General features: G+C 48.7%; 1 protein-coding gene across 1 annotated transcript in view; it reads right to left on the minus strand.

Annotated features, from left to right (window-relative positions):
- prtga (protogenin homolog a (Gallus gallus)) overlaps positions 1-14358 on the minus strand; it is a 30654-nt gene extending 16296 nt beyond the window's left edge. The window contains exons 1-6 of the mRNA XM_048969439.1: positions 14226-14358; positions 12562-12864; positions 2376-2520; positions 2009-2142; positions 670-966; positions 370-529 (exon numbers count right to left, since the gene is read on the minus strand). Of these exons, the coding sequence (XP_048825396.1) occupies positions 370-529; positions 670-966; positions 2009-2142; positions 2376-2520; positions 12562-12864; positions 14226-14292 (1106 nt within the window). The 5' untranslated portion in view covers positions 14293-14358. The remainder of the gene's footprint in view (positions 1-369; positions 530-669; positions 967-2008; positions 2143-2375; positions 2521-12561; positions 12865-14225) is intronic.
- Positions 14359-15502: the final 1144 nt, after the last annotated feature.

The raw sequence follows: 15502 nt of genomic DNA on the forward strand, positions 1-15502 counted from the left end.
TACAATCATCAAGACACATCGATCTCTGACAGTCAAGCAAATAAGAGAGTGACCTGAGACTCCAACCACAATGCAGAACTATTTTATAAATGTGACCGAGAGACAGAAAGGCTCCAGAAATCACACTCAAACTCTGCAGCCTGACTCCAGATTGCTGTCCATCTTGCTCCCAATCCCGATGTCTTAAGTGGTATGAACTATCCCATTGATATTGTTAGGTCCATTCCACTCCCCCATTCCTGTACTGAGTGGATCTGCCTACAGCTTGCAATACAGTATCTATTTGTACTCAGCAGATACCCAACTTGATGCAGGTATGGCAGAAGAAGCGAATGCAGTGAGAATATGTGACAAGTGCGGAAAACACACCTGTTGTACATCTTGATTCTTCCGTTAGAGTGCACCCTCTCCCCATTCTTCAGCCAGGTGATGTGGGGCGGGGGAACGCCGTCTGCCTGGCAAACGAAGCGAGCAGTGCCCGCCCGGGGGCGAGTCAGGCTCTCCGGCCACTCCACCAACGAGGGAGGGGCTGTGGGACATTCGAGGGTGACAGGTCAGTGTCGGCCTGACGTCGTCTTCATAACGTCACAAGCGGATCTCATCGAGATGCGCAATTCCACCAGGAGACCTCAGGCTGAACTAGGCTGGACGTGGCATTCAGGAACTCACCCAGGACAGTCAGGTTCGCCGCGGCGATGGTGTAGTTGCGTGTGCCAGGCGTGGTGGCCCTGCAGACATAGACGCCGGCGTGCTGCGGCTTGACGTCCGAGATGATCAGGTTGCCGTTCCCCAGCACCCGGGTGTTGTACACGTCGATGGGCTTGTGGTCCGCCCTGCTCCAAGAGACGAGGGGCTTGGGCCGACCGGTGGCCATGCATTCCAGGACGGCATTCTGGTGGAGCGTCGTGGTGAGATTCTGAGGCCCTGCCACGATACGGGGTTGCTGCGGGGGCTGGAGAGCCGGAGCTGTGGAGAGAAGTATCGTGTTCAGACTTCGCACGCGCCCCGCCCTCTCGCCCCGCCTTCTCGCCCACGCGCCCCGCCCTCTCGCCCCGCCCTCTCGCCCACGCGCCCCGCCCTCTCGCCCCGCCCTCTCGCCCACGCGCCCCACCCTCTCGCCCCGCCTTCTCACCCACGCGCCCCGCCCTCTCGCCCCACCCTCTCGCCCCACCCTCTCGCCCACGCGCCCCACCCTCTCGCCCACGCGCCCCGCCTTCTCGCCCACGCACCCCGCCCTCTCGCCCACGCGCCCCGCCCTCTCGCCCACGCGCCCCGCCTTCTCGCCCACGCACCCCGCCCTCTCGCCCACGCACCCCGCCCTCTCGCCCACGCGCCCCGCCCTCTCGCCCACGCGCCCCACCCTCTCGCCCACGCGCCCCGCCTTCTCGCCCACGCACCCCGCCCTCTCGCCCACGCACCCCGCCCTCTCGCCCACGCACCCCGCCCTCTCGCCCACGCGCCCCGCCCTCTCGCCCCGCCCTCTCGCCCACGCGCCCCACCCTCTCGCCCCGCCTTCTCACCCACGCGCCCCGCCCTCTCGCCCCACCCTCTCGCCCCACCCTCTCGCCCACGCGCCCCACCCTCTCGCCCACGCGCCCCGCCTTCTCGCCCACGCACCCCGCCTTCTCACCCACGCGCCCCGCCCTCTCGCCCCACCCTCTCGCCCCACCCTCTCGCCCACGCGCCCCGCCCTCTCGCCCACGCGCCCCGCCTTCTCGCCCACGCACCCCGCCCTCTCGCCCACGCGCCCCGCCCTCTCGCCCCGCCCTCTCGCCCACGCGCCCCACCCTCTCGCCCCGCCTTCTCACCCACGCGCCCCGCCCTCTCGCCCCACCCTCTCGCCCCACCCTCTCGCCCACGCGCCCCACCCTCTCGCCCACGCGCCCCGCCTTCTCGCCCACGCACCCCGCCCTCTCGCCCACGCGCCCCGCCCTCTCGCCCACACACCCCGCCTTCTTGCCCACGCGCCCTGCCCTCTCGCCATCCCCGCCGGCCAACGGCAGGTTACCCGGGTTGACGATGAGCGCCGCTTCCATGCTCCGCCGCCGGCTGGCGATGTTGGTGGCCACACAGCGGTAGTTCCCAGCATCCCCCTGTTCCACCCCATGGATCTGCAGAACTCCGTTAGGCAAGGCAGTGATCCTGGACAGAAAGCCGAAGACTCATTATGGCGTCCGTCAGCCAAGAGAGGCTCGGACACAAACAAAGAAACTAAAGTCTTCACGCTGACAACACAGCTGACTTTTAAATATTACATGAGCTTTAATGCATTTGTCTTCCTAATTTTAGAGCAATATGTTAAAAAAAGCATCTGGAGAAACTCCTACAGTGAGTTTAATCCTGGTTATGCACATTTCAATAACGCAGAAGTTTACCTTTGCGTGGATAGGGGTAAGGTTGCTCGATTGAACTCCCAGGTGATGATTGGTGGGGGACTGGCTGTGATCCGGCAGGTGAACCGGGCCACAGATCCCTCTGTCACCGCCGTGGACGTGGGCTGGATCACGAATGGTGAGATACCTGGGGGGGATTGCATATGGGGGAGGGCACGGCTTAATGAATCGGCTTAAAAACCCTGCCTTGTATCACGTCAGCTCAACACTTTGTCATTTTTTTGTGCAAAGTCTTTTTCCACAGCCTTAGAAATATCAGGACAAAGATTAACTAGAACGCATCATGTCACCACTGCAGGCTTGATGACTTTTGGTCCGTTTTTGCTCTAATATCAATACAGGCAAAACAATGGAATCCTATTTTGATTCCAGGCTAACAATTTTTATGTGCATTCACTAGTTACTCTCTGATACAAACCAGATCATCAACATAACTGTTGTTAGCTAAACATGTCACAGTTGAATTAATGCATTTAATGCAGTCACTTGTTGACTAGAAGCAGCATTAAAAGCAGGCAGTGAAAATCCTGCTGTCTTAGAGTAGATGTGTAATATCAGGCAACAAAGCTGTATCTTATAGTCAGGCATATACAAAGCACTCAGAAGAGACCTTGCCAAAGAAGGTACAGTATTAAATGTATTATCTGAACAGTAAAAAGATCTCGTTAAGGGAGATGGTCTGCAGACACTCAAACAGACCACAAAAGACCATCCAAGATCATCCCAATATACAAATGCTTCCCAACCCGGTTCTCTGGGATGCACAGGCGGTCCACGTTTTGGTTCTCAAACCGAGCCTGATTGGTCCCCAGGCTGGCATTGCTCCTTTTTAACACGCGCAAGATGAACAGCTTCCCACGTGAACCTGGACGACCAAAGATACTGGCGCAAGCGGCCCTATATTAGGGGAACCTTCTGGAAGGCAGCTTCTCCGCAGTCGACGACGGCCTCTTCCTTGACCGAACACTGAACACAATGGAATGCCTGAAGTAAGCTCTAGGTACCATTGTGTTGGGTAAAGAAGTTCCCTTACTTTAAGCGGGGGCTTTGACCGCCAAAGAGGACAGTGGCAGCCAATAGGGAAGCTGCAGCTTTAAATGACATTAGATAAACAGATAAAAGGGGCAAACTGGACGAGCAACACACACGCATCAACTGGAAAAGGTGGGATGTCGGTGGGGGGTGGGGCCGTTATCCAGGAGGAAGGTATTGTTACAGAGGCTGGAGGCTCCGTCCACTGGGCCGCGGGGGATGGGGGTTCGTGTTTCAGGAGTTTGCACCCCCCCCCAACCAGAGGCCAGCAGTGAAATGGGACCTGAGAGGACCCATGGTCAGCGGCGCGGCCCTGTCAGCCTCCCGCCGGCATCCGCTCCTCACTGCTGAAATATCTCTCCCCAGCTGTATGCCCCCCCCGGCCCGTTTGTTTGCCTAAACTAAATCAGGCTCCCTCTCCCACCCCAGAGCGGGAGTGTGGGGGGCCCAGGTGGACGTGTCAGGGGAAGAAAGGCCGGCGTGTCTGCACGTCGGGCCCGTTAATTACGGTTTTAAATAACACGCCGAGAAGAGCAGGCCGCCGTGGTGTTTCACGTGGAGCAGAGACACCGCGGAGTGAAGGCCAAACACGACACACACACACACACACACACACATACACACGCATGCGCAGTCCATGTATTCAAATCATAACGGGGACACGCCATTCATTTCCATGGGAATAACCTTAACCCCAGCTATCACAACCTTAAACCCTGCCGAGCCCTAACCTTCGCCACAAATAACCAAACAAAATATGAGACAGATTTTTTTATAGAACTGAGTTCCTCCTTGTAAGGACTGAAAAATGGTCCCTGCAACATCAAACTAGCAGCTTTGCGACACACTTTGAGGATGTCTGCTCCCCACAATGTAATATATACCTGACCCACACAAACAGAGAGAGAGAGAGAGAGAGAGAGAGAGAGATCTACTGCAATAGCTTCAGGTCAATAATTTGTTAAAATAAGTCAATAGGCATGGCACCCTTGGAGGAGTCCCGTAAATCACGTCTGGAAGGGGATGCTTCCAATCAATAAGTTTGGTTACTATATCTAAATGGGGAGAGGACCAATCGAACCTGCGGGAGGCACTGTGGGTCAAAGAGCACCACCGACAACTGCTGGGCCACTGCACTTGATGTCAAAGATTATTCCTAAGTCAAGAATTGCATTACAGGGTTTACGTTTAAATCCTGACCCGATTTTGTTTACCTCAACCACCAAAATCCCATTACTGCAGGACCAAACCACCCGAGGCTCCCACTTCAGAAGGACGCCGTTGCAGGTCACCCCGAGTGACCCCCGCTCTTAAGAAATGCTCTCCCATCTCCGCAATCACAACGGCTCCGCACCAAGAATGCAACCCGCCACCGGCGTTAGCCCCGCCCCCTTGTCCAGGACACATGTTATCTCAGGAAAGAAAATGCTCACATTGTCCTGGGAAGAGGCCCCCGGTAAACAGCGTCAGATAAGGGACTGGGAAAATAAAGGGGGGGAGGTTAGATGACACAGATCACTCAAGGTGGTAACTAGGTCTCCCTGAACTGCATCTACTGCCCAAGCAGGCGTTTGGATGGGATCATGACACTTAACCCAACAGCACGCATGACGGTTCCTGTGCTCCTCCATCCCCGAATGCCTGGGCCACTGCCGAATTTACGGAGAGAAAATGACAATGTCAGGTTCTCCGATGATGAAGGAGCACAGAAATGCTATTTGAGGGTGATGTGGGGGGGTAAATGATAAAAAGCAAGGGCCGCGAATCTCAGTCACCGTCCTGTTGCCTGTGGGGCTTCCCATCAGCCCAAACATGGTTGGCAAACCTTCAGCGACAATACAGAGATCTGAATGGCATCAATTCTGGTTTGAAGTAGAACAAACGCTATATTGTTCCCATGAATCTCTCGACTATAAGTGGATCCATGATCTGGTGGAGTCAGGTGTTTCATTTGAAAAGGCAAATGTTGCGTTAATTCTGGCACTCTTACTTGAAATTGGGAGCAAATATCCAGGAGGAGAGCTTCCCAAGACACACTTAAAGGACATCAAGCCATCTGCCCCTTCCTTTGCGCTCACATTTCACCTCTGACCTCCTCTATCCTGTCCAGCGAGTCGAGCCGAGCCCAACAAAGCCACCCCTCCAATGGCCAGCTCTCCTGCTGGCTCCTAACAAACTGCCGATCGATCCCGGGATAATGGATGGGGAATGTGAGGGAGCTCTGCCATTTACGATTCGCAGCCTATCGATGCCGGACACAAGCACCACATTGACCCTCACTGCCATTCAGATAATATCTCATTTTAATTCGTCACTAAATTCTGGTTCATCTGTGAATTCGGCTCAACTCCCACATGGTGCAGGTATCTCAAAAGAAATTAATTCTTGCCATAAGAATTAATGGCTATAAATAATTAACACCTATAAACAAGAATCATGCAGAACAGCTAATTCGAAAGGGAGAATCAAGCCAATGGATAATGATGAACCTGGTGCCTGATCATTATCACTGCCTGTATGTGACAGAGACTGAAATGAGAGGAAACCTATTTTGTCGGTGGAGGATCTGCAGTAGGATCGTAATGAATCCACGCTGAGGCTTACTGGTCTTTTCCCTCGGCAAATATGGCAGACGGGCCGAAGCTGGCGCAGTAAAAGCCGGGTCAGTGGTCTGGGTCAAACGCAGACAAAGGTTCCCTTAGAGACCCTGCGGCCAGCTCAGCTCTGCGGCCATCCCCCAACCACCCTCTCCATCACGCCGTCCATCTTGCCCCATCTAGTTATTAGGTAGTTCTCTGCTTGTCCAAATCCCTAAACACAAAACCTCTAAAGATTCAATCACAGAAGATTCTGGAACCCCACTGATACATGTCATTGTTATCCACCCTTTTCTCTGGCAACACGTTCTAGTTCTGCATTTTTGTATGAGTGTATTTTACCAGAAAATTTGGTTTTAGTTTTTTTTTCCCCCCTTCTGAATTTGGCCCCTTTTTGATTTGTCAAGTTTTGAAAAATCCTAAAATCCGCAGAATTTAAGAGAATCCTGCTCACGTTTATAAGCCTCGGAGCTGGGGCTGGAGGCTACAAACCCAGTAAAATAAGCATCTGTATCATATGCACAAGCTGGGAAGTCTGGCAACAAAATATTTTAAAAAATATTTAAGAAAATTTAATTCTACATGTCAATTTAGCGTATGTGGCTTTTTTTTGTCAACTGGGCTAAAAGTGTAAATAGGAAACAATTTTAGGAATTTTCACAAGGCTGGAATTCAGACTGTTTAGACAACAAAAAAAAGACAAGAGGTTTCACAGTTGTGCCAGCCAGCAGAACGGTGGACACTTTTATAACTTGGTAAGCAGTTTGGGAAGATGTGTGATTATCCCAGCAGATCTTCATAAATGGACGTTCTTTAGTTCTGAGGAGAAAATGTTAACATTTCTGCCTGTTGCACGGAGTGCAAACACAATCTGCCACCGTCAGATAAACAAGCAGATAAGCCATCAATCAGCCACATTCCAGCAGACACTGGCGGGACCAGGATTCCGCTCAGAGTCCGGAAGCGGCTTGGGAATGCTCCACTTGTGTGGCGTCTTTCTACCCCCTGGCCCGGTCAACGAGGATCAGGAGGCCTGGCTTCCTGGCCCATTGTCTGGGGTGGCCTGTCCAACAACTGACTGGATACAGCAGCTCCTAATCCTGTGGATGGCCAGAGCGGAATCCCTGCACTGCGTTACTGCCGGAACAGCCAGTGACCCAAGAACACTGCAAACTCACAGAGAGGAGGGAGGACTAGAAAGGCCGCCTACGACTACGGCTGCACACCTTAATTAGCATCTAGCTAAAACTCCAAATACAGCAAGACAGCGAATAAAAATTACTGCACAAAGACATAGGAAAAAAAAAATTCTAAACCAGAAATGTAACAGGAAACCATGCTTGACATCATTAATTCTGACTCTTCAGTGCTTTTTAGGTCTCAACTGCAATGCAGACCAGATAAGTGGATATCAGATGGATGGATTCACATGTAGACTTATTACACTGCAGGACGAAGGCGAACAATTTAGGCATCAGCACCCGCTCTCCCAAGAAGGACAATTCACGAGCCTGAGAGACAAAGCTGGACTGAGTGTTACCTCAGGATCCGAGCAGCAATCCTGACTGATGGGGTTAGAGTGCAGAGTCTCATCCCTTAGTAGCATTAAGTGATAATGAATCTTCCAGAGTGGGGGAGGGAGGAGGGGGGGCATGTCACATGCATCAAAGCTGCGGCTCCACAAGGGCATCTACTTCACCTTCTTCTGGCCAACAACCAAAGGCCACTCAACAGGTGATGCGGCAGAATGCCTGCAGTATGCAGCATGTGCGAATAAGCCTCTCTCAGGTTGTGTTATCCGAGCACGTCGCCTTTCGTTTACAGCTGCACCTAACTGTGTTTCTGTTTTCAGTTTTAATAAATAATGGGGGGAAAAAAATTCCTGCTATACCAAAATACGAACCCAAAACTGAGGTTTGCACCAAAGCCTTAAATTTTGTCTGCAGTTACTTGCGTGCTGTGTAGCGTAATCATACCGGAATTAGGACACCAGGAGGGCTCTCTCAGATCCCACTGAACTTTCACCCACGTTCCACCCTCACCCCGTTTAAGAGACGGCAGGCCGTGAAAATGAAAGCCGCCTGCCTGACTAATGACCACAGAAAAAGCTCCTCAGATCAATCAGTGGCCAGTCGTCCGCAGTGCCGCTGGCCTGTGAAGCCGGCGGCGGAGTCTGGTGGCCGGCAGCCAACTTGGCTGAGAGAGTCCATCCTTCAACGCAACTTCCTGGGATGCACTTAATGAGCTGCATCCCAGGGCTTGCAAAGTTAAACGATGGTCCAAGGAGATCAGGCACAGCATGCTAACTCGGCACATGACTCCTGCTAAGCTTAACCAGTAAAATGAGATTCAACTGCATTGATCTGTAACGTCAGAATTGGTTATAATCGATTTCTGAGGGTAGAATCCTCCTTAAAGACATTCCTACTTCCAGGTTGTGCATTCTCGCATTCCTGTTCTGCAGGTCGACGTGCAAACTAGCAGTGCCGGTGCATTTGTGAACCGTAAAATGGCAGGGGATCATTAATATTCATAAAGGAAGCATTACTTGATCTTTTGCCAAACAGGGAAACGCTCCCGTTTTGTAGACCTGAACACTCTCCCTAACAGTTCAGATAATCTTCGCACTATGACGCTTTAGCACAACACCCTTCTATTTTTAGAGTAAGAATGTTTTCCTCTTTCCTGGCCGGACCCTGGAGCAGCTACCTAGCCAACTAAATAAAAAGTTAGGGTTAGGGTCAGAGATGCAGGATATATTGTAATTAAAGTTCCCATGGTCTTACGAAACTTTTCCTGTGAAGCTAAAAAATGATTTGAATTTAACTTACGATAATAAGCGATTAATTAATTAATTAATTCGCGCTGGAAATCGACGATTTCTGATACATGGAATATTTTCTTTAATAACTTTTCTAATCAAATCGCCTTGGTGCCATCGATTTGTATCCCTAGTCGAACCAACATTACTTAGTTCCATCAACTTAATTTAATTCCAGTATACTCTGACTGGTGCCTGTATTGTGAGCTACAATCATTACTGGGAAAAAGTTTGCAAACCAAGGGGTTCGGACGTTTGACCCCCTTCCTTAAAGTAAATGCCATTGAGCTTTTCTTCCAGGAGAGGGTCAAACACGATAACGCCATCGGGAGTATCACTGCAGGAATATGGGAAAGGTGTGGAAAACAATGCTGCCATCATATCAAAATAATTTCTCATGAATCTCTGGAAACATGACCAGAGTGCTTCAACGGCATCCCAGTAAACCCAGTGTGCCCATATCCAGCTGGGACCAGTGATCCCAGGCCAGCAAACATCTTCCAGGAAAGGGATCCCCGCCATCTTTCATCATACAGCTTATATTTAAGTTGACCCAACGTCCATCTTCCTACTTCCAATAAAATGACATATATGACAAAATGATGCATCTGTTATGTTATATGACAAAATGATGCATCTGCTTTCAGAGTGTCTTTGGCAGACATCCACAACAGTACTGCATACTTGATCTCCTATAAGAGATCAAGAGTGGGCCAGTCGGAGGTGGCGTGCCTCCATCACAGGTACAAAACTCGGTGCCTGTGTTAAGAAGCGGAGAGCATGCGCAGCGCTCCAGGAGGAATATACTGGGGATATGGGGCTACTGCTTGGATGGCATGCCGAGGTCATAACTTATTTGGGGCAGCGTGTGGCTCTGTGGGCTAAGCCTGTGTGCCTGTAATCAGAAGGTCGCAGGTTCAAACCCAGCCTCAGACTGCGGGTCCTTGAGCAAGGCCCTTAACCCTACGGGTGGCAGCCCATCGCAGACAACTTAATCTATGAAAAAAGAGCAAGTTGTGGGAGGCATAAAGACAATTTCCCTATGGGGATCAATAAAGTATTGATTATTATTATAAAGCCATTTTCCCCACCTTTTAAGCAAATGTTACACCAATGTCTGATACCCCGCCTGTTTACAAAGTCACCCAAGCACTCGTCCCAACAAGATTTTTAACTACTGACCGAAGTAACTGTGTAGCGACGTTGAGGGACACCACCCAGGCCTGGAGGTGAAGAACTTTGAGGGCAGACGCTACAAAAGGCCCCCAAATGTTGGACAATCAATCTTTGTGACGACAGACACAGCACACAAAGGCAGCAGAGGCCAAAAAAGTCACACCTACTACTGACCCATCTCCTGCCCTTCACAGTGTGCTCCAGCGCACTGCTCAGTACAAAGCATAAGACCTGAAATGGCACTGGAGCAGTATTTTAACTGATTAAAAAGTAACCTGCCAGTGATGCTCCAGTTAGGAACGTCACACCAAAGGAGATGAGCACTGAACTGCGGCACCAGCAGAATATCACTGTATTTTTCATATAAAAGCAGTTTTACATAAAAATTTCACACGTTCAGTATGAGAAACGTTTTGAGGACAGCCATCTAATTCTCACAATTCTCCTGGTAGAGGTAAGAGAGTCCAGCTGTTCTGTCCAGTGATCTCTGGATGAATACGTACCCCCCTCCCCTTCTCAAAAAAAAAAAATCCTTTCTTTTCAGGCACTGGGGACAATAGAGGCCAGGCTGAATAGCATTTCATTAATTCTTAGGGGTAAAGGGGCCGAAAAAGCAGAAGCAGCCCACATAGCGACGGCCACTGCTTCCAGCTGTTGCGACATGCAGGGGGCTGAGGCACAAGCAAGCAACCGAGAGAATTAACACCACTTTAAGGAGGTTAGAAGCCCCATCCGAGTGTGCTGCTCCTCGCTGGGCGAGTGTGTGTGAAGGAGGACGACCAGCGCCGTTGTCTTCTCCCACTGACTATTTCTCAGGTACCTGCAAATTTTACGAGCTTCCAGATAGACCTTCCATCAGGGTCGAGTCTCTTTAAAACAAGCCTGTAAAAGCAACCGGCCTCTTTTATTACCCCTTTAGTTCATAACATAAAATGGTACACACCTTCAATTAATAAAAAAGGCAAGCAATTAGCCTCCATTAGCAGAAACGCCATTTGCAGAAGAGAATCTGAAGCTTGCGTGATTTTATTTTTAACAGATACCCCCTGTTACCAGACTTTGATGGATTACTTCCCCCCCCCCTTCACAAATTTTCAGCCCAACCTCAGGGTCCATAAACTGGGAGTTTTACGACCACTCCATTTACAACACTGTGCAATGGCCACTGTGCAGTGACCACTGCAAAAGTCATTGTTATTATTTGTGGCTCGATTGCTCCAAAAGTCAATTCAGACAACAGAAAACGGACAATGTGGCAAATATTCTGTTAAACTCAGATGTGCAAACCTGACTTACAAGCTTATTCGGGGTTGACGAGTTTCCCCGGTACAAGATTTCTCCACCCAAAAGGACACAGACAGAAACCAGTTTTTTAGTGGCTTGTAAATAAATTTACACATTTTTATAAAATACATTTATTTTCGTGTGTAACTGCAGAAGCTACCTTATCGAAGCAAGATGTCTAAATTTCTTGGAAGAACCCCTCTTATCTCAGCCTGACGTAAGTACATCCACATGTGGGCTCGCTCCTCATTCTTTTGATCATGGAGGCAAAACCGATGATGACGTAATCCACACGGGGGGGGGGGGGGGGGGGGGAAACACACTAGAGAACTTGTATTCTCAGAACTAGGTGCCACTGAAAAGATCAGGTTTCCAGCATGAAAACGAGAGCAGGGAAGGGGAAAAGGGTTGGCCAGCGGGCTTCTGCGAGGAACAGGACAACAAGCGCCTTGGCCTGGGGTGTTGCTGATGGGGGTGTGTGAGTGGTGATGTTTGGGGGGAGGTCCCTTAAGAGCGGTTCTGATAAAGCCTCACTACCTCCCTTCAAAAAGGCCAGCTCCTATATACACCACAAAAAAAATTGCATTCCAAAAGAACAATTCCTGGTGACCACGCACTTTGTGAATAACAACATGAAAGGCTCGGTGAGTGAATGGGGGGTCATCTCTTCCTTGGCGGGGGGGGGGGGGGGGGGGTAACCCACATCCTGGACGGCTCCTAACCTTCCAAACCCCACTCCCTGATTTGCACATGAATGGACCCATTTTCACAGAGTAACTTCTAAGTTTTGGGCTTCTAACTTTACAGGCATTAGCCCACCTCCCCCCTTTACAAAAAAAAAAGCACCCCCCAACACCCATGCCTCTTCAGCTAATAGATGGATTAGGGGACCGGGATTCCCAAAATGCAACAATGGAATTACACTTCTGAAGAAAGAGGTTAATCTATCCGCCCTAACATTAGACACAGGGAACTAAAAGGGAAATGATAGCACCCTGCTGCTGATGCGAGAAACCTTCCTTCATCCCTCTGATAGCCACAGAATAACAATTTCAATGCCTATCACTGCTTCAGGTCTCTATCCCTCTCTGAAGACTTGAAAGGTCTGGTAGATTCTACCGCAATACTGGACCCTGGCCTGCATTTCAGAAGAAAAACCCACACACTGTCTCATCCAGAATCCCATCCAACAGGTAACTAAAGTCAAGGCAGCCACTGCCCAATGCACGGCACGGAACCAAACTTCAGCAATACTTACTTGCAATAGTTAGACGAGCCTTTTGGCTCAAAATGGCACCATATTTGTTCTGAGCAAGGCACTGGTAAAATCCCTCATCTGACTTGTCCGCCTTCCTGCCCTCCGCCTCGGAAATGTACAGGGAGCCGTTGGAGAGGAGGTAAACGCGTTCGTTCTCTGAGATCCTCAGTCCGTTCTTCAGCCAGGTGACGGCGATGGGCGTCTCCCCGCGAGCCTGACAGTCCAAAACGACACAGTCCCTCCGCGTTACCGTCACGTCGTGGGGCTCCTTGATGAAGAACAGCTCACTGAAGCATGACACACCTGTGATGGGGAGAGAAGTGTGGCAGGTGAGGCACAGCCCAGGGAAGAACGCCGGGCGGAGCAACAGACACTCATGAATACATGACCACCAACTGTCCTGCTCTGGACTTCACTGAAGATGGAGGATTCTGAGCAACTCAAAACTATAAGAGTCTCAAGACTGAACTCACACAATGGATCTGGTAGAACCACCACAGTAATCAGACAAATATCTGCAAATTCATCTCTCCAGCAACATTCACACAAAATTACATTATATATAAAGATACTCGCTTTGAAGTTTCTCATTCCATCACAACTTAGAAAGTGCAAAGTATAGTATTTGTATAAAGACGTAAACACAGAAGTATTAGCAGCCTAATTAAACGCCTCTCATACAGAAGCATCCTGATACTTTATTTCCAAAGTGCCCTGGGAGGCGCTATAACTACGGTCATAATATGATCATACAGAATTTGCCGGTATTGATCCCTATAATTACAAGGGTATAAACATGCCTGTAGGGGCAATTAATAGGGATCTCCTACTCCTTAATATAAAGGAGGGTATTTGGCATGACGATTTCATTTCAAAATCTTAAATTGAGTACATTGAAAAATAAAGGCTTTTCCAATTATTAAAGATACAGTTACGTACGCATCACGTGGGTTGGTTTATTTTATACTATTACTTAAATGCCAAATTTCGTCTTGTATATTCGAAGCTTAGAGTAGGCAACATACAAGCCTCTGAACCCATTTAAATCACAAAAGTTTTTTGACATATAATGCTTTACAGTTTTCAGTAATCTCAAACCTCAGAGCGCTGTAAAATGCAAAGCACCGACTTATCAATCGAATGCTGCATTAACTGTGTGTAAAAACAGCCCATACAAATTCAGATGATTAAAATAAATATGTTGGGATGCAAGAAAAGAGCTCGTGCCCTCTGCCAGGCTGTATGTCATCTACAATGTTTCCCAAAGTGAGCAAAGATTTTAATAACGCACGTGTATCAAATTAATCCAAACTCAGGCCTGTGACTCACACAATGATCGAGAAAAGTACGACCGGTTGTTCATGGAAAAGCGACATGCACTTTCCATTAAATAACCCGAGAAGACACGATGCACAGTGGACAGGATAGGTCCTGAGACATTAAACTGACCACAGAGTACGTGAATGTACTACCAGACAAACACAAAACATTTAAGTCAGAGAAACTGTCTGCAGAAAACGAAAAATAAGCCTTTAATTAAAAATATATATTATAAAATTAACATAAATACAACAAATAACAGCAGGCATGTCAATGCGCTTTGCAATGATACACATGCATTACCTGTATGAAAATAAAACAACTCTCCTCAAAAATTCACTTACCTGATATTGAAAGAAATACTGCAAACACCAGCAACCGCTGATATATTTTCTTTTCAGAAGACGCCATTTATTGAGATATTTCTGGCATGCTAACTCGGCGGGCTACGTGCCTCGCGCTCTAACTCGTGCTTATCCTGGATCGAACTGAGCGCGCTTGGGATCGCATCCGGCACTATTTTCGCTCGGCGTAGCAACACAACCACTTTAACTCTACAAAATTGCGCTCCATGCCGGAGTGGTTCGGGAACGTGAATGTATTCATCCGCCTCTGCTACATGGGGCACGTGAGCTCTGTAAATATTTTCATTTGTACTGCGGCCGAGGCTGTTTAAGAGATGTCAGTATATGTGTGGGCCGCATGTAAGAAAAACTTATAAGATAATAAGAAAAAGATAAATCATCCAAAACATTTACTTTTACAAGTATTCCTCGTGTCTAACTCAATTTAAGTGCTGTGCCTGAATTTTCTATGTTATCTTGCGCGCATCAAGTTAAAACAAAAATGTAATTAAAAAATAACCGGAAAATGTTATAAAACGACTGTATCCGAATTTGCGTTTATTTGGTCTGTGGGAAAAGTTACATAAAGGTATAAACACATTTATCTAAAATCCGAAAGTGTATTTTGAATTTAGATATTCGTTCACATGCATGGGGCATTTTCAGATTTCATTTATTAATGATAAATCAGAATTACCCCATACATGAAAGTATGATGAGTAACATGAGTTTTTGTGTTTTGCCAGTTATGTAGCATATTACAATAGTGCTGTATATTAGTAAGGACTAGTAAATGCTGAGAAAATAATTCCCTGTCCATGTAGCTATGGCAGGGCGCGGCAGTCCAGCCTCTTGTTTTCTCTGCCATTTTGGCTGGCTCCCTGCAGAGGCTAATTTCATACGCCTTTAACCTCCTCACGCACTTTTGTGAAGTGACTTGTGCTTTCTGCGTTTTTAAACGTGCCTAAGGGGAGATCTTTCCCTCACAAGAGGAGCAGAAGACTTCGTGCCAACATGTACATTACCCGGAATTCAGCATCACATGCATCATCTGCATGCTTCCAGTACCACAAACCACAGCTTTGCTCTTTTTGGTCCAGTTGTTGGTCTGGTTATTTAGCGGCAGAATTCCTGATTCGCAACATTGAAAAATGATGAAAACAGACGGCATAACCATTCGGCTCGCTGAAAAACCCACAGAGATCCATTGCAGTGCCCTGGCATAGTGGGACGGAGAAGCAATGCAGGCCCCCACAGCCACAAACACCTCCAGGACT

The sequence above is a fragment of the Brienomyrus brachyistius genome, chromosome 11, assembly GCF_023856365.1.
Source record: "Brienomyrus brachyistius isolate T26 chromosome 11, BBRACH_0.4, whole genome shotgun sequence".
Lineage (NCBI taxonomy): Eukaryota > Metazoa > Chordata > Actinopteri > Osteoglossiformes > Mormyridae > Brienomyrus > Brienomyrus brachyistius.